The following is an 18,768-nucleotide window of genomic DNA, read 5'->3' on the forward strand; positions in this document are numbered from 1 at the left end:
GCCCTTTATCATACACCACACACAAAAATTTACTCAAATTAGATCTAATTTTAAAGCTTAAAACTATAAATTTCTAAAAGAAAACATGGAGGGGTAATCTATGGCCTTTGGGTTAGACAAAGAATTTTTAGATAGGACATCAAAAGCATTATCCATAAAAGAGGAGGAAAAAAACCCATAAAATACAATGAAATACCACTACTAGGCCACAAGAATGACTATAATAAAAGAAACTGACAATACTAAGTGGGAGAGAGAACATGAAAACCTGGGCCCCTCATGCATTCTTGCTAAGAATATAAACTGTTATACTCACTTTGGGAAAACGTTTGGCAGTTTCTTAAAGTTCAATTTACCACATAACTCAGCAATTCCAGTCTTTGTAATCTACCCAAGATAAAAACATGTATCTGCCCAAATGCAAATATTCATAGCATCATTTTCCTAAGAGTCAAAAAAGGGAAACAATCTAAATGTCCATAAAGAAGTTATCTTGTGCCATATAATACATTATCATAGTTTTGTTTTCTCTGAACTTGGCAAACTCTATTAACTGCATCTTTTTTTTTTAAGATTTTAAAAATTTATTCATGAGAGACACAGAGAGAGAGAGAGACAAAGACAGAGACAGAGACACAGGCAGAGGGAGAAGCAGGCTCCATGCAGGGAGCCTGACCTGGGACTCAGTCCCGGGTTTCCAGGATCAGGCCCTGGGCTGAAGGCGGCGCTAAACCGCTGAGCCATCCGGGCCGCCCTGTATCTTCATTTTTACTATCTATAAAAACCAACACAGTTTTCCTGTGAAAATTCCTGATAGAATGAAGGTATTTAATAGCTCACTAACTCTGTGAAGACCCTACAACTTTGGATCATATTTCTAATTCAAAGTTAGTTCTTTTAAGAGTTCAACCTGCCAATTAAATTATTAGAAAATTAGCCCATACCTGTTCCCAACTTCTGAATTATATGTGATGGAATAGGGCACTGACGACTCTCACGGCTACAGTGATTCTCAGATGAATATTGACGGATTATTAATCTGATTGTATGTGGCTTCCTTCCATCTTGGCATACTCTAAAAGTTAAGAGAAAGGAGAAACAGGAAAGTAAAGTATTACCTAAAGATTTTTTTAATCTATAGAGGTATCAAATTTAGTAACTGTAACAATTATAAACATGGTTGATAACTAGGCAGTAAGCAGTAAAAGGCCCTGAATGGCCCAAACAAATTACACCAAGCGTATGCACCAAAGCTCTAAAATCTTAAATGTAGAGCTCTCAGACCTTAATCAGAATTGAGTGAAATCAGGAAAAGAATGGAAATAAGATATAACAAGTCATTTTATAATCAAATACAAACCACTAAAACATATTAAAAATCAGCAGGAAATTTAAGAAACTAAGAGACTCGTTCACTGGCAGAGGCAAATATGTGAAATTTTTATACTGAAAAAAAATAAGATTACAAAAAAGGAAAAAAAGGTTTTAAATGAGATAACTTTTGTCAAACAGCACTCCCTGAACAGACACAAGGAACAGGAATATCACCATTATATGGCAAATAAGAGCAATGACTTGAAACATCAATTATAGGGGGGATCACTGGGTGGCTCAGAAGTTTGGTGCCTGCCTTTGGTCCAGGCATGATCCTGTAGTGCCGGGATTGAGTCCTGCATCAGGCTCCCTGCATGGAGCCTGCTTTTGCCTTTGCCTCTCTCTCTCTCTCTGTGTCTATCATGAATAAATAAATAAAATCTTAAAAAAAAAAAGAAACCAATTATATACTGAAGACGTATATGTACATGTGTCTTAAAAAGTGTTCCATTTAAATGGCCTTGGTCTTAGCATTGAAACAAAGGTTTTAATGAGAAAGAAATTCACTTAAAAAGCAGAAAATCTAATTACTAGAATGAATGTCATTAAAAAATAATATTTTCCTTTTTATATATATGGCAATGCATTAAAAAATCACAAACATAAAATAAAAATATTGTACACTGTTAAACATACTCAAATATTTTGAACTGGAAAATTTGGATTTTTGTGATAATTTATCACAAAACGTCTTGATTGCTGCCTTACTAAAATAATAAAATATCTTACATCGTTCCTATAAATGTGTTACTAGTTTAAATATCTTCCAGTTAAACAACTTCTATGAAGTCCTTATATAATTTAGAGTGTGACTTGGTTTGTATAACTAATTAAGACTTATTAGGAAAAGGTTATATTCTAAGCAAGTGTAAACTAGAGGGGAAAATACATTCACACAAGCACAATTTTTTTTTTTTTGGCCAGTCACTTAGATGGTATTATACCTCAGTTACTGAAGAAGAGGGGATAGAAAACAGAGACACGGATAAATGGTTCATACTTGGTAATTTACAGGTTTAGAGCACCTAGCCTCATTTCTGTGTCGATTCTACAAATATAAGAGCCTACAAAATTTTTTTTGTGGTTTCTTTACGGGCAGAACTCTTTCCAAGGGCCAGGCATTTCATAGTAGTCTCATAGTAACTGAAGCCAAGCAGATGACCCAGTTTCAGGAGCATACTCACAGGCCCAGCCTGAGTTATATCACCGAAGCTAGGTCACTCAGCCAGCCCCAGTCGTGTGCAGCAAATGATGAGTGCATGGCTCTGCTCAAGACTTGAGAACCACACAGCATGTGACAGTAACGCTGTAGGAAATTTTACCTCATTAGTTTACTGAGACTTAGAGTCATCTAAAATCCTTTTTCCTCAGTCATAGTTAGCCATCCTACCCTCATTTACAGAAGCACAGCTGCTCAAAACTGTTAGACCCCTGCCACCTTATACTGAGAAGTCTAAGAAATAGGAGGAAGACAGACAATACTCTTCTATGGAATACTGAGAAATAGATATATGATAGTAAAGGAGCATCAGAAAACTAAACATCTTGTTTGGTTTACGCTATGCTATTTGTATACTCATAACGCAGCCGACACGTTCATGTATTTACAGACCAGGGCCCTGCACACAACACACTCTGGCTGCACACACATAGCCTCATTTAGCTATTTCTTTGTCTGAGTCTATCTTCTTTCACATAGTCTGATGCAAAGGAGATATGAGGGTTCGTCTACTTTCTCCATCACTGGTGCTCTTCACAATTTCCTATCCTCAATCATCACAAATTTATAAGTGTAGAGATTCTAAATATCCATAAAACCCTCTTAGGTGGGATCCGTGGGTGGAGCAGCGGTTTGGCGCCTGCCTTTGGCCCGGGGCGCGATCCTGGAGACCCGGGATCGAATCCCACATCGGGCTCCCGGTGCATGGAGCCTGCTTCTCCCTCTGCCTGTGTCTCTGCCTCTCTGTCTCTCTCTGTGTGACTATCATGAATAAATAAATAAAATCTTAAAAAAAAAAAAAACAAAAACCCTCTTAGGTAACTGAGCAGCTTAAGAGCCACAGTATAACCACAATGTTACTAAAATTAAGACTAATGAAAATGAATTATATTTAGTTATGAGCATCTATTGCTATTTTTTGCAACAGTTTATATTGTAGAGAAATTCAATGATAAGTGATCTCTCTTTACACTGTTCAGTCTCCAGTTAATCTATAAATTTCAAGATAGAAATTTCAACTATACTTTCTATATACTCTATACAGAATATATAGAATGATATGGCAAAACGGAAAATCACCTGTTCAAGAGACTGGCAAGTAGTTCTTCAATCTTATTTTTAACTTCGACTTCTGATGAACACTTTTTAAATGAATCTTCTTCACTAAAGGACTACCAAAGAAGCACAAATAGGGATTATTGTAAACCAATAAGCATATCCAGTTATAAGTGTGCATGCCAAATATTCAATACATTCTTTATTAACTTCCTTCTTGTGCTTAATTTCAGCCATTTAGTTCACTTTTATTTTTTTATTTTTTTTAGGATTTTATTTATTTATTCATGAGACGCACACACACACACAGAGAGAGAAAGAGAGAGAAAGAGAAAAAGAGAGAAAGAGAGAGAGAGAGAGAGAGAGAGAGAGAGAGAGAGGCAGAGACACAGGCAGAGGGAGAAGTAGGCTCCATGCAGGGAGCCTGACGTAGGACTCAAACCCAGGACCGGGACCATACCCTGGGCTGAAGGCAGGCACACCAAACTGCTGAGCCACCCAGGTGTCCCTAGTTCACTTTTATATTAACTCTTTTTATCTGCAAGTTACTGCACTCCACTAGAAAGTATCCAGAAAGTCAAGAAAATTATAAAGCTCTAGTACCAACTCCAAGCTTTACTTTACAATTACAGTGAGGCTCTTAATCTCCTAGCACTTGAATTTGAGTTTAACCTTAGACACGTTATTTAACCTTTCTGAAGTACAGTACCCTCATCTTTAAAACAAGAACGGGAGAGTGGGAAAAAGGTATGAACAAATAATAGCACTACCTACCTCGAAGCTTTGTTGTAAAGATTAAATGGACTAAGGTACATAAAGCACTTAGTAAAGTGCCTGTCACATAGGAAAAAAAAAAATCAGTGTTAACTGGGTGATTATACCTGTCTTCATTTCCTAAATCATTAGACTACTTGGAAAACAAGATTTCTTAAAAATTAAAATATTTTGCCTAATATATGCAATATGGGCTGTAAGTAGTATTTAAGCAAGGTACCTAACTTGAGACAGAAATACGAATTCTTAGATTCAATTTAAAAATATTTACTAATCTAGGGATGCCTATGTGGCTCAGTCAGTTATGCATCCAACTGTTGATTTCAGCTCAGGTCACTTGATCTCAGGGTCATGAGTTCAAAGCCCACCATAGAGTCTACTTAAAAAAAAAAAATTTACTAACTCATAGGATAGAGACCAATACTAACCTAGTAAGCAAATTAGAATAGTAAGAACATAGTACTAAAGCCAGAAATCTTTATCTCAAATAATGTGGCAACCAGTACCAATTAAAATAAAATCATTATCAGGTACCTGAGGTGGTCCTGAGGGTGTCACAGGAGAGTTATCCTCTCCAAAACTGAGCTTCTGGATACGCTGAGCAACTGAAATTCCTAATTCTTTTTCTAATATTTTGGATGAAAAGGTTTGAAGATCATGCACACTACTGATACCCAGAGCTTCAAGACGTTTGGCAGTTTTATAGCCAATACCTAGACAAAAAGAAATACGTACAGTGTTAGAGTAGCTTTTCTCCTTAAAATAAAGCTACTTAAAATATTACATACACACACACACACACACACACACACACACACACACCCCACATCTTTAAATTCCATAATGAATATTTCACTAGGATTAAATTTTATTGAAAATTAGGCTATCCTTCTTCTGCTCAGGACCTCTTATATGAACCACTTCAGAAACCTCACAACCCTAGTACAACGTAATAAATATGGAGACAACCAATAAATGCTGTCTTGATAAAATGAAATGTTTACCACCTGTTACATAACACCTTGGAAGTATTCAAGAATAATGGTTATTATTCATGCAAAGGAAGACTGTCACTACAGCAACAAAATTAATTAGCATGTGCTAGTCAGCTAACCTGATTCTTACACATAATATCACACATTTATCCACAAGACATATCTGGCAATATTTACTATCCCAAAATAAGATTAAGGAAGCAAACAAACAAAAAAATCTACTCATTAGCAAAACTCTTATCAAAAGTTCTTGCACTAAAACTCAGCCAATACTTTAGCACCCTGAGATACTCAGGTAATTAGTGCTCCTTTATTTTTCTCATTAAAGAGAAAAATTCTACAGTATTTTGATTTCCCACCACAGTAAAAGAAGTAACAGAAAGGCAATGGATGTGGAGGGATAATTTTTTTTTTTTTTAACATTTAAGAGAAAAAAAGAGCAAGAGCAGGAAGAGCAGAAGATGAAGGAGAGAATCTCAAGCAAACTCTATGCTGATCATGGAGCCCCATGCTGGGCTTGATCTCATGATCCTGAGATCACGACCTGACCCAAAATCAAGAGTCAGAGGTTTAACCTACTGAGCCCCCCAGGCCCTCGTGGAGGGGAAATTAAGTAGTGTGTCAGATATTTTCATAGCTGAAATAAAAGAGAGCTGGCAATCTGGCAATAAGAAAGAAAAGAGAAAGCCTATAAAAATAAATAAATGCAAGTACTCAAAAAGTAAAGCCAAGTAATAATGTCATATGAACGGTATACAGTCCTCAATTTATTACAACCTGATGTAGTCAGAACACAACACAGACTCAGTGTCATCCAGAAAACTTCAAGGTATACAATATTAATGACAGCAAGGCAGTGTACAAAACATTTTGTAACCACACAAACATGGGTTAAATAAATGAAGTTATGACATCTGAAAGTTCAACCATCTTAGAAATTCACTTCCACAGAATTCTAACATCTTACGCCCTAGCAGTGCCATAGAAATGAAGTTTAACATATCCTTTATTAATGGTCTATAAAACCGTATCTGGCCTTCAAAGACAGAAATTTGCCCCATGACCTGAGGTCACTAATCCCCTCAAGAAAATTAGTTTCCTCATCTTTAAGACATGAACTTGGCCTCAATGCTTTGAAGGGCCCCTTATAGCCCTAATATTTTCCATATAATCCCAAAGTAGTTAGTAAAAGGCCAATGCCCCCTCTAGATGCAGCGTGTGGTCTAAGGATACAAAGCAGGGATTGAAAATAAAGGACTGTGTTTCCAGGTTATAAGTTTCATGATCATATTCAAAGTATACAAAAAGTGGTGAAACTAGAAAAGTACTTTCATAGATTTCTTAACCCAGATTCCCTAAAGAACATTAGGGTTTTGGGTTTTCTCCAAGAGCCAAGTATACAGGTTCTAAGAATTAATAACATTTAAGCATGATTTTTAAAATTAAAAAAAATTTAAGAAAACTAATGTATATTTTTCAAATATAAATGTCTTACCAGGCATTTCCTTTACATGGTTCAAGCTCTGAATGAGAACTTGAGAACTTTCAGGTAGTAAGACTGTTTGTTGATTTGGTTTAAAAACACCAGAAACTAATTTTGCCAATAATTTATTAGAAGCCACTCCAGCACAGCCAGTGAGACCCAGTTGATTATTCATGGCTTCCCGCATCTCTGCTGCAATCTGAGATCCAACAAGTAATCTGATGTGCAAGATGTCATGCAGGTTTATATCTACAAAAAGAGCAAATATCATTAAAAGTCACCACAAATTTTTTTTTTACAAATGAGTTTAAAAAGGACATAGGGCATTTCTTCTCCCTTCCCTTATATTCCCCTTCACTATTATTCATATTCCCCAAATGAGTGAGAACATACAAGAAATGTGTAGGAGATATCAGAAAGGGACACAGAACATAAAGACTTCTAACTCTGGGAAATGAACTAGGGGTGGTGGAAGGGGAGGAGGGCGGGGGGTGGGGGTGAATGGGTGACGGGCACGGAGGGGGACACTTGACGGGATGAGCACTGGGTGTTATTCTGTATGTTGGTAAATTGAACACCAATAAAAATTAATTTATAAAAAAAAAAAAAAAAAAGGACATAGGGCTTGGGATGCCTGGGTGGCTCAGCAGGCGGCTCAGGTCAGGATCCTGTCCACATTAAGCTCCCTGTGGGAGCCTACTTCTCCCTCTGCCTTGCTCTCTCAGTCTGTGTCTCTCATGAATAAATAAATAAATCTTTAAAAGGCGGGGGGCACAGGGTTTAAACTATATCCAACCCTTTTCTCCAACACCACCATACTGTCACCCACTTAACACATCTCTTTGATTCTTCATAGAAATCCTGTAAAGTAAATAACTTCCAGAAGTGAATTCCTAGTGCCTGGGATAGTGAATGCATGCTGGGAGTGCTTAATGATTAACAGATTGTGAAAACTGATCTCTCATTAAAAAAAAGTCCCTACTGACATTGGTAAAACTTTTACTCATGTTTAATCATAAGCAAGCATAAAAGTAGAAGTATTACATTAATAAGAGCTAACATTACAGCTTTAAAGGTATGAATCTAAATTTTACACACACTACCTATATGTGCTACTGAAAACAATTCTTAATCTGTATGTAATTTATCTTTTATGAAGGGTATAGGGAAATTATACTGAAACATTTTCTTCAGGGTGAAAATGGTATTAGGATTATATGAGGCTGTCCTTATCTTCAGGAGTATTTACAGATGAAATGTCATGAGGTCTGCAAGTTACCTTTAAACAGGTCATCAATCAACCAACCAATCAATAAAGAAGGAGCAAGATAAAGTAAATGTAGGAAAATAACAATGGGTGTATCTACAAGGAAGGGCATAGTTAGTGTTCTCACTGTATTACTGTAGGTTTGAAAAAAAATTTTAACAGAATCTTGTGAGGAAAGATTCATAAAGAATTAGATATTTTCTCTTTAGGATAGAAAACCTAGCTCTCGGGATCCCTGGGTGGCTCAGCAGTTTAGCGCCTGCCTTTAGCCCAGGGCGTGATCCTGGAGTCCCAGGATCGAGTCCTGCGTCGGACTCCCGGCGTGGAGCCTGGCCTCTCTCTCTCTCTCTGTGTGTCTATCATGAATAAATAAATAAAATCTTTAAAACAAAAAAAGAAGAAGAAGAAAACCTAGCTCTCTGTAATATGTTCTAACAAATACTGTATTTGCTTTAAAAATTATACGGAAACCTACTTAGAACCTTCTTCTATTCAGTCCTTATAAGTGACATGGTACAAAAGATGTGAAAAGCTTCATGTCCTCTGCTAGAAGAGAACTGTAGCTCTACCCCTTTTCTTCTTTAATATCAGAATGGCAGAAAACTAGACTGGAGATTGATCACCAGCTCTCAAAAAAGCGATAAGAGGACACATATGCTGAGACCTAGGAGCAAGAAGGTCAGGGCAAGTCTTACACAAAAGCAGAGTAGCATGTTTTCCATGGTAGTATGATTTGGAAGTCACCAGCAGAGTTACAAGGTGTTTAAAGTTTAACAGATATTCACTGGGGCTTATTGACACTTATTTTCAAATGCAAGTATCTCTGGAAATACCATTAGTCATTTATACTTTAATATGTGAAGGAGATGGACCATTCTGTTTTCTTGCTAAGAGCTGGCGAAGATTGTCAAACTGACTGAATATGAGCTTGCAAAAGATGGCAGGTAGGCCTGGACAAGCTTCCACAGGGGTAACTCAAGAACTCAGAGAGCAACATAAGTGTCTTGATGCCTGGGGGAATAGAAGGGAACAAGCAGAAGAGGCAACAAAAAACAAATTTAGTTTACTTCAAATTTTTGCTTAAAGACAGTTTGAGGAGAATCAAAAATTTTTCTAAAAAGTCTATTATCATGGCAACTCTTATAACTTAAGGATGACCTAAGGAGGTATGGCTCTTAAGAAATGGTAACACAGGGATCCCTGGGTGGCGCAGTGGTTTGGCGCCTGCCTTTGGCCCAGGGCGTGATCCTGGAGACCCCGGATCGAATCCCACATCGGGCTCCCGGTGCATGGAGCCTGCTTCTCCCTCTGCCTGTGTCTCTGCCTCTCTCTCTCTCTGTGACTATCATAAATAAAAATTAAAAAAAAAAAAAAAAGAAATGGTAACACAGGGCAGCCCCAGTGGCTCAGCGGTTTAGCGCCGCCTTTGGCCCAGGGTGTGATCCTGGAGACCCGGGATCAAGTCCCACGTCGGGCTCCCTGCATGGAGCCTGCTTCTCCCTCTGCCTGTGTCTCTGCTTCTCTCTCTCTCTGTGGGTCTCTCATGAATAAATAAATAAAATCTTAAAAACAAAACAAAAAAAAGAAATGGTAACACCAAATGTGTCAAAGAAATGAAAAGAGCATGGAGCCCTAAGCTACAGATCATCAAAATCTCACTTTCTGCCTACTTAATATGGAATAGCAATACCTAATTTTAGTCATTTGAGATTGATCACTGAAATATGCTGTACCTACAACAAAAGCCATAAAATTTTCAGAAAGATAAATTCAACTCATTGAACTCCTTGAATTCAGTGAAAAAATTTAAAAGTAGGTACTTTTAGTTATTAAACAGAGGAAAAATTCACTTACACTGATTATTATAAACATGACCTGACACAGTCAGTGCTGAAAGTTCATCACTTTGAAGTTGCTGTAGTCTCTTCTCAACCATTTCTGTTAGATCCACAAAATTTTCATCAAATCCAAGTCTCTCAACAATTGGACTAAATTCTTCCAACAACTCTAAATTGAAATAATATTGGCACACAGATGTTATCTAAAGTCCTAACTAAAATATAGATTCAACTATTTCGTGCTTAAAAATACATCAAATATGTTAAAGGTTTTATGTATATTCACACTTCCACAATATCTTTAATAAAGTTTTCCACTGGGACTCCTGAGTGACTCAGTGGTTGAGCATCTGCCTTTGGCCCAGGGCGTGATTCCGGAATTCGGGATCGAGTCCCACACTGGCCTCCTTGCGGGGAGCCTGCTTCTCCCTCTGCCTGTGTCTCTGCCTCTCTCTGCATCTCTCATGAATAAATAAAATAGTTAAAAAATAATAAATAAAACTTCCAATAATTACTGAATAAAAAAAAGTCACTTAAGTTTCAAAATACACAATGCAAAATTTTGATTAGTCATCTACCAACTTATTACTTAAGAGTAGATATGAATCATGAATTACATATCTTCAAATGTCCAGCACCTAACACACAATACCTTGTCCTTAAGTCAAATGCTTGCTGAACTGAACTGAACCAAAATTTGAAATAAATTCAAAATGACAATTAATTCTTATTTTTCGGATTAAAACTAGTTAACTCTGAAATCATTGAGAAGAATTTTCACTTCTCTCTGAATCATCTACTGATACCAGCAGGATGGCAGAAAACTATTAGTCCCTTCTTATATAAAAATGCAGTTCTCAAAGTCCTATATAATATGAAAGTTCAGAAATAAAAGTACATACAGATCATTTTTTACAGAAATAGCAAAAATATCTCCATTTTATTTATGCCAACTTGATAATATCCAGGGAAAACAATAATGATTAATAATGTGACCTGGTGACCACCAAAAATCCCTTCCAATCTACCTAGAGAAAACCATTTATCTGAGACTGACAATATTTGATCACATAAAAGGATTCTACTGCATTTCCCTCATCAATTTCTGCAATTTGTTTCAAAAGTATATACTATATAAGAAAAATAATGGATAATTTTTAAGTAAGCAGAAAAGCAAATTAAACACGGGACCATGCACAAAGCTGGTGGATCACTGAGCACTGACTGATTATACAGGTTCTATTACTAGGTCACAGGGATAAATCATTAACCTATTCCTGAAGTTAATCTCTTTTTTTGCTGTCAAACTTCATGAACAAGATGCATTTATTAAACATACAAGGCCAAAGAGAGCAGTTTGTAATTAGAGAAAAAACTATCTAGACCAAAACATATAAAAATATAATATATATAGTAGAAAAATATAAAATAAACAAGATTATATATCATAAATAGCTCAGAGCTAAATTCAGTATAGGACTATTAAGTCATCTTCCTACTTCAACTCAGAAAATACTATGAGAAAATTAAGAAAATATTTTTTATTAATGCACAAATCATGCTTAGAATATTTGTCATTATGCAATTACACCAACATGGGGCTTGAATTCACCATACAATATATATCTCTAATTTCAAAAAATGTTTTTATGTACTTTTTTATAAAAGTATAATGCTTTGTTTCTACTTTTTCTCACGTTCTTTATTTTTTGCAAGTATGATGGACATAAAACAATCTCTCACTAATTCAAATTTCCTTAGCTACTAATGAATTTGAGTATTTTTGTCCCACATAATTGTGGACATTGGGTTTGTTCTTTCTGTCAACTGCCTATTTATATCTTTCATCCATTTTTCTTAACTATCTTTTTTTTGTAAATTTGAAAGGGCTTTGGATATTATATTTAACACTTTCATCTGAAAACTGCTCCAATTTATAAAAGAACAAGCAAAAACAATAGCAAAAAAGATGAACAGCTGATTCTTATACGTTTTTAAGTTATTATATATTCGCAATATGCCAGTACAAATGCATTTTCATTTTTCCTATACTTTACTAAAACTCTTAAGATTCAAACCCAAATCTTAATATGGAAGAGTTTATCTATACTATAATATTTAGTGTACATATACACGTATGTATACAATCCAAGAAAAAATTAATATACTCATCATTATTTTGTCTAATAGTTAACAAATCTAGTTTTTAAATATTTTTTTTCTTTATTTATTTATGATAGTCACACAGGGAGAGAGAGAGGCAGAGACACAGGCAGAGGGAGAAGCAGGCTCCATGCACCGGGAGCCTGACATGGGATTCGATCCCGGATCTCCAGGATCGCGCCCCGGGCCAAAGGCAGGCGCCAAACCGCTGCGCCACCCGGGGATCCCACAAATCTAGTTTTTAATTAAGTTAATCAAATATCAGAGAAGCCTCTCCCAAATATCAGTGCATGAAAGTACAGTTATTTCCTCATAATTCATTTAAATTTGGTATTTAAAGGGAAGCCCGGGTGGCTCAGTGGTTAAGCGTCCACCTTCAGCCCAGGGCGTGATCCTGGAGACCTGGGATCGAGTCCCACATCAGGCTCCCTGCATGGAGCCTGCTTCTCCCTCTGCCTCTCTGCCTCTCTCTCTCTCTCATGAATAAATAAATCTAAAAAATAAATAATAAATAAATTTCATATTTAAGTTTAAAATAAAAGTATTTTACTTTCTTTGGTATATCTTTCCATTATCTTGTTTCCAAATTTTATTTTACATTTTTTCTCACAGTATATAAATATCAGTCATAAGAGTCTCCAAATTTCTCCCAACTATACATTTTTTTGTCAATATTGCTCATATAAAGTCATCCTCTTATGTGTATAAAATGTTTTTAAAACCAGGCAAGATCCAAAAAAAAGTCATTAGCAAACAAAAGTGATTTATGGCATTTTACTAATTAAAAGACTCATGTAGTGAATGGGCATCCTATATACAAATTAATGCTGAAAGTACATTGCCCATGATCTGTACCTGTAACCTTATATGACATCTCTCTGTAACGAGTCAAGTCTTCTCCATTAACTAATACCAGCTGTGGACATTTTTCTTTTGCATCTCTGACATTCATTAGTTTCTTAACTCCAAGTTTCCTAGCTTCATAGTTGCAGGTAACTACCAAATATTTCTGCTGAACGCCTATAAAAAGTAAATATTTTATGAGAAAATTGAGCAGGATTAAAGAAATATTTTAAAATAAAATCTACTAATTCCATATTATAAGTTGTAATGCAATCTATTTTAAGAATAAAAAGCTCTACTCATTTAAAAAGCAAATCCTCCATTCATCAAAGTTTTATTAAGTAAAATTCAACAAAAATTATCATAAATCAGTATATTCTCTGGAATCTTCAGTGAAAAGATACAAATAAAACCCTTCTAGGATTTTTTTTTTCAGACAATACAAACCAGATTGATTTACATTGAATTAACTCACTCTATATAAAGTGTATGCCATATTTCACCAAAAAAATAAGGCAGAAGAAAATAACTGAGTACAATTAATTACTGGTTTCTGCTAGAAAAACTTTCCAAAGAATATAAAGCAATGTTCTGTTACAAGTGTCAAAATACAGTAATCATTAAAGATCTCTCCCATCCCCAATAAATATAATTATCAAACTATTCTTCACAGTAATTAGCTAAAAATATTAGACAGTGAGGCATCATTAATAGGCCTCCTCCTTATCAAAAATGATTAAATTATGATCTACAGATCATAAAAATTCTAGCTTACTAGTGGTGGCTTAAGATTGATGAAATTAATTAATTTTCTCTTTACACAAGTTGACCACTTGTTTGCCATTATAAAAGTAATGTTCATCTAACATACATAAAATGCAAACAGGTGGGAGAACGAAAAAGGTTACGTCCATTCCACCAATGTCAGACATTTGTTTCTAAAATATTATAAACAGGGCAAGAAACGTTATTTCACATAAAGATTTTTGATATATCAGATTGTGCCCCAAAACAGAATCTCTGGGTCAAAGTAATTTAAGATTCATTAGTGAACTATATAAAAAATAGGACTGGTAACTTGCTCAACTAAAAAAGCAGTCTCTTAATACAGAATTAAATTAAGGTAGACTCACCACTGTATGTCACCAGCCCAAAAAGTCACACATTCGGTGAGCATAACTGAAAGACTACTTTTGTTTTCTCCTAGAAACTTTTAGCATCACATTTCTCACTTCCAGATAATCATTCATTCCTGTGTCTTAATCATACAATAATTTTTTATTGAGCATTATCTACATAGCAGCTTTGTTTTATACTACTACTAATTACAAATGCCTTTACGAGAAAACTTACAACCTCCAATCCTAACTCCTTGACGCCCTTGGGAAAGTTTAAATATCTTAGACCGGTACTGGCATACTAAAAACTAATCATCCCTTTGTTCAACCAGGCTGGGTTGAACTGGGATTTATCAAAACCAAACCAGGCACGAGAGGTTAGCAGCCAGTGAACCAAAATTGCCCTTTATGTTTCTATTAAAAGATAAAGTCTTACTACATGCATAAAATAAATTTTTGGAAATTTAAATGACTTTTCCAAATACAAGCCAACATAGGGATCCCTGGATGGCTCAGTGGTTTGGTGCCTGCCTTCGGCTCAGGGTGTGGTCCTAGGATCCCGGGATTGAGTCCCGCATTGGGCTCCCTGCCTGGAGCCTGCTTCTCCCTCTCTCTCTCTGTGTGTCTCTCATGAATAAATAAATAGAATCTTAAAAAATAAATAAATAAAAAACCCAACATATTAATAAGTAAATCCTCAACATAAAATTTCTCTTTGCCTTTTATTCAAAATGATACTTGTATTTTTGTGAAAAGCTTACGCCCTATATGCCTTAAGTATTTAGGGGTCTGTTCAAAATCCAACTGTTGTGCAATTCAAGAGTTAATTTCAAAACTGGATAGATGAAAACTCCACTAGAATGTAGTAAGACTTTGAGACAAGAGGATTATAAATTTCATTGAGAACAAGACTGCAAGTTTATTATGGTCTTTCTGTTCACGTTCAGTTGGCTATAGTACTTGTATAAAATCCAGCATTTATTAAATAGGGCTTATCAGTTTCACACCTGGTCGTGAGAGTTTACAAAGTACCTCAAGAACTGCTTCCAAAATCTTTAATAGGATTAATAAATCGGAATATAATCAACATAAATGAATAGCTAGCACTCTTATACAAAAAGGAATTATTGCTAATGCCCAGAGTTACCTAAAGGTTTGCCCTTCAGTTCGGGGTTGGAGATCATTTCTACTTGTGCATAAAAGCAATCCAGGTCCACGTGAACTATGACTCTGGCTGGAGGGCCTCCTTCGGGCACCACTTGATCATGAAGCAACGTGCCACATGCAAAGAAACAGAAATAAATATATTCAGGCTGCTGGTCGTGTCTGAGTAACCGGCAGTTCTTTAAAAAAAACTGTAACTGAGAAAGAAGAATGCAGAATGACTTTTTTTTTTTCCTGGATTCATGGGTCAATGCATCTGAAAAAAAATCATAGAGATGAAACTGCACGTGCAGTCGGGTCTCCAGTCCTGTTCAGCTCCTATTTCTTTGCGGACTCTTACTGCTCTCAGGCTCCCCGCTACCTGGAGGCCGAAAATCATATCCTGGTTGATAACGCAAGATCCAAGAGGCAATCCGTCGTTTGCAAGTTCATGGTAAAACAAAACAAAACAAAACATCTAGATTAAAGCCTAAGGGGCAGAGAAGTTCAAACGCTGATTTCAACCAACTAAAAAAATCATTCTAAGTAGCATGTCCTTAAATCAAAAAAAAAAAAAAAAAAAAAAAGCCAAGCCATGGCCCCCAGGCCTCTTTAGGGACCACAGGGGAACAGGGCCATCTAGTTCGGGGCTGAATCCGCAGGGTCTAGGACGGCGCCTAGCATCTAACAGGCTGCCGATAAGAACTCGTTAAATGGGAAAAGAAAAAAAAAAAACACAAAAATAACTATTATTTGAATTTTAAAAAGGAGCTCATGTCCTGGGGTGGGGAGGCGCGGGGAGGGTGCAGGGCTGTGCAGCTCTTAACCGGTTCAAGGGCGACGCGCTACCGTGGCCCCGAACGGGATCCCGCACTTTCCCGGGGAACCCGGCGGGGCTGCGTGGCGTCTGTGCCTCAGTTCGCCGCGTGGGGCCTGCGCTCGCTCCTCCGCCAACTGAGCCCACACGCACCGCAGCCGGCCCCGGCCGCGCGCTGCAGGAGGCGGACGCGCTTCTGCGACCCCCGGGTCCCGGGATCGAGTCCCGCGATCGAGTCCCGCGATCGAGTCCCGCGCCGCGCTCCCCGCAGGGACCCTGCTTCTCCTTCCGCCTCTCTCTCTCATATGAATAAATAAATAAATAATCTTAAAAGAAAACCAGCGGGGCGGCCCGGGTGGCCCAGCCGTTGAGCATCTGCCTTCGGCCCAGGGCGTGACCCCGGGATCGAGTCCCACATCGGGCTCCCAGCATGGAGCCTGCTTCTCCCTCTGCCTGTGTCTCTGCCTCTGTGTGTGTGTGTCCACGAATAAGTAAATAAAAAGCTTTTTTTTTGGGATCCCTGGGTGGCGCAGCGGTTTGGCGCCTGCCTTTGGCCCAGGGCGCGATCCTGGAGACCCGGGATCGAATCCCACATCGGGCTCCCGGTGCGTGGAGCCTGCTTCTCCCTCTGCCTGTGTCTCTGCCTCTCTCTCTCTCTCTCTCTCTGTGACTATCATAAATAAAAAAATAAAAAAAAAATAAATTAAAAAAAAAAGTTTAAAAAAAAAAAAAGTTAAACGTGTAAAGGGGGAGCGGGTAGGGGGTGGGGAGAGCAGCCTGGCGCCGGGCCGGGTGGGCGCTATGCGCCCGAGCCCCGAGGTCGGAGGCTGGACCCTCCCAACCCGAGGTCGCAGGCGGGGGTCCCCGAGGTCGGGGACGGGAACCTCCAGGTCGCAGGCGGGGGTCCCCGAGGTCGGGGACGGGAACCCCCAGGTCGCAGGCGGTCCCCCCCCCACCGAGGTCGGGGGCGGGGGCCCCCCCCAGGCCAGAGGACGCAGGGTCCCCGAGGTCAGAGGCGGAGCCCCCCGAGGTCGGAGGAGGCGGGGTCCCCGAGGTCAGAGGCGGAGCCCCCCCCCCCCGAGATCGGAGGAGGCGGGGTCCCCGAGGTCGGAGGCGGCCCCGCACATGCGCCCGTCCGAGCCTCCCGCCCGCCCCTCCCCGCGGCATCGCAGCGCGCACGCCCACTCGAGCCCGAGGAGGCCACGCCGCCGGCGTCGGGGTCTGGGCCGCCCAACGCCCAGCCGCGGACAGCACCCTCCCTCGCGCCCGCCCCGCCCTCCTCATTGACGCCGACCGAGGCCGCCGGGCTCCTCTGGCGCGGCCGCCGCGGGGCTGCAGCCCGCCTCCCCAGCCTCCGCCGCCTCGTCGCCGCCCGCTTCCTCCGCGGGCCCCGCCCGCCGCTGCTCCATGTCGCCGGGGCCGCCGCCGCGCTGCTTCCGGCCGCCTCCGGCCGCTTCCGCCCGGTCTCCAGGGAAACCGCGCCCCGCCCCCCCGGCTGCCACGCCTGCGCAGTCCGGGCCGCCGCGGGCTCGGCGCGCGCTGGGCCCACGTGCCGGGCAGGCCGGAAGGGCGGGCTTTCAGGCCGAAACAGCTTTTTTTTGGTTTTTTTGTTTGTTTGTTTTTGGTGAGATCTTTGGAGTCAGCCCCATCCCACAGATTTAACCTTTTTTAGTCTGACAAAGAGGCCGGCCCGCTCCCCGGATAACTTAGCGAACTGGGGCCCCGTGGGGTGCTGGGCGGAGCCGCGAGGCCGCGGAGCCCGGGGAGGAGGAGGCCTCGGCCCAGCCGCCCGGCGCCTGCGAGCCCTGGGGTGGGGCGGGTCCCTCGCGGGCCCCTCGCGGGGTCAAGGCGCCGGCGGCGGGTCAGGCCTGAATCCTTGAGCGGCTCAGGTCGGGTGGCAGCTGGGGGTTTCCGAACCCGCCTCCGCCTCGCTGCGCGCGTGACCTGGGCGACCCGGGCCGTGGGCTCGACGCGCGGCCCTCCCGGGCCAACGCGGCATCAAAAACAGAAAAAAAGGTGTTTTCAGTGTCGGGAGGTTGAATGAACTCACGAAAGCTACACATGCTTGCGCATTCCCGTGTCTGCAAAGCCCGGGCGCCCCGCAGGTGCTCCGCAAATGCTGATTCCCTTTGCCGCCCTGAGGATGCCCGAGGATGCCCCGAGGATATCCCGAGGATGCCTGAAGATGCCCGAGGATGCCCCACAGATGCCCGAGGGTGCCCCAAGGATATCCCGAGGATGCCCTAAAGATGCCCGAGAGTGCCCCGAAGATCCTCGAGGATGCCCTAAAGATGCCCGAGGGTGACCCGAGGATGCTCCGAGGGTGGCCTGAGGATATCCCGAGGATACCCCGAGGATATCCCCAAGATGCCAGAGGATGCCCCGAATATTGCCGGAGGATGCCCCAGGATGCCCTGAGGATGCCCGGAGATGCCCGAGGGTGCCCCGAGGATGCCCGAGCGCCCGCGTGACTTCCAAGAGACGGGGTGGGGCATTTCTGTCTGCTGAGGACGTATTTGCGCTTACGTTCACACACTCGTTTTGCCTTTCTTTTTTCTCCTATTTAAGGCAGGATTCTGTTCTTTCAAATAGGGTATGAGACCCTTGACAAATCCTTTAGACAGGCTGGTGCATCCTTAACATAAGAAGGAATGACCCACAGAACTGGGGCTTGGTTT

General features: G+C 40.4%; 1 protein-coding gene across 5 annotated transcripts in view; it reads right to left on the bottom strand.

Moving 5' to 3' along the window:
* The window catches only part of LOC129514539 (DNA polymerase iota-like), a 30,389-nt gene extending 12,819 nt beyond the window's left edge, over nt 1-17,570 (bottom strand). Inside the window, exons 1-8 of one of the 5 annotated variants that reach the window (XM_055333192.1) lie at nt 17,385-17,570; nt 15,278-15,388; nt 13,025-13,189; nt 10,023-10,175; nt 6,914-7,150; nt 4,958-5,136; nt 3,674-3,765; nt 945-1,075 (exon numbers count right to left, since the gene is read on the bottom strand). In XM_055333192.1, coding sequence (XP_055189167.1) covers nt 945-1,075; nt 3,674-3,765; nt 4,958-5,136; nt 6,914-7,150; nt 10,023-10,175; nt 13,025-13,189; nt 15,278-15,388; nt 17,385-17,499 — 1,183 coding nt within the window. In that variant the 5' untranslated portion in view covers nt 17,500-17,570. Of the gene's footprint in view, nt 1-944; nt 1,076-3,673; nt 3,766-4,957; nt 5,137-6,913; nt 7,151-8,863; nt 8,977-9,001; nt 9,164-10,022; nt 10,176-13,024; nt 13,190-15,277; nt 15,389-17,384 lie in introns of those variants that run through there. The other 4 variants (XM_055333197.1, XM_055333194.1, XM_055333193.1 and 1 more) reach the window with 4 other exon arrangements.
* Nucleotides 17,571-18,768: the final 1,198 nt, after the last annotated feature.

Source organism: Nyctereutes procyonoides, unplaced genomic scaffold, assembly GCF_905146905.1.
Source record: "Nyctereutes procyonoides isolate TBG_1078 unplaced genomic scaffold, NYPRO_anot_genome, whole genome shotgun sequence".
Taxonomy (NCBI): Eukaryota; Metazoa; Chordata; class Mammalia; order Carnivora; family Canidae; genus Nyctereutes; species Nyctereutes procyonoides.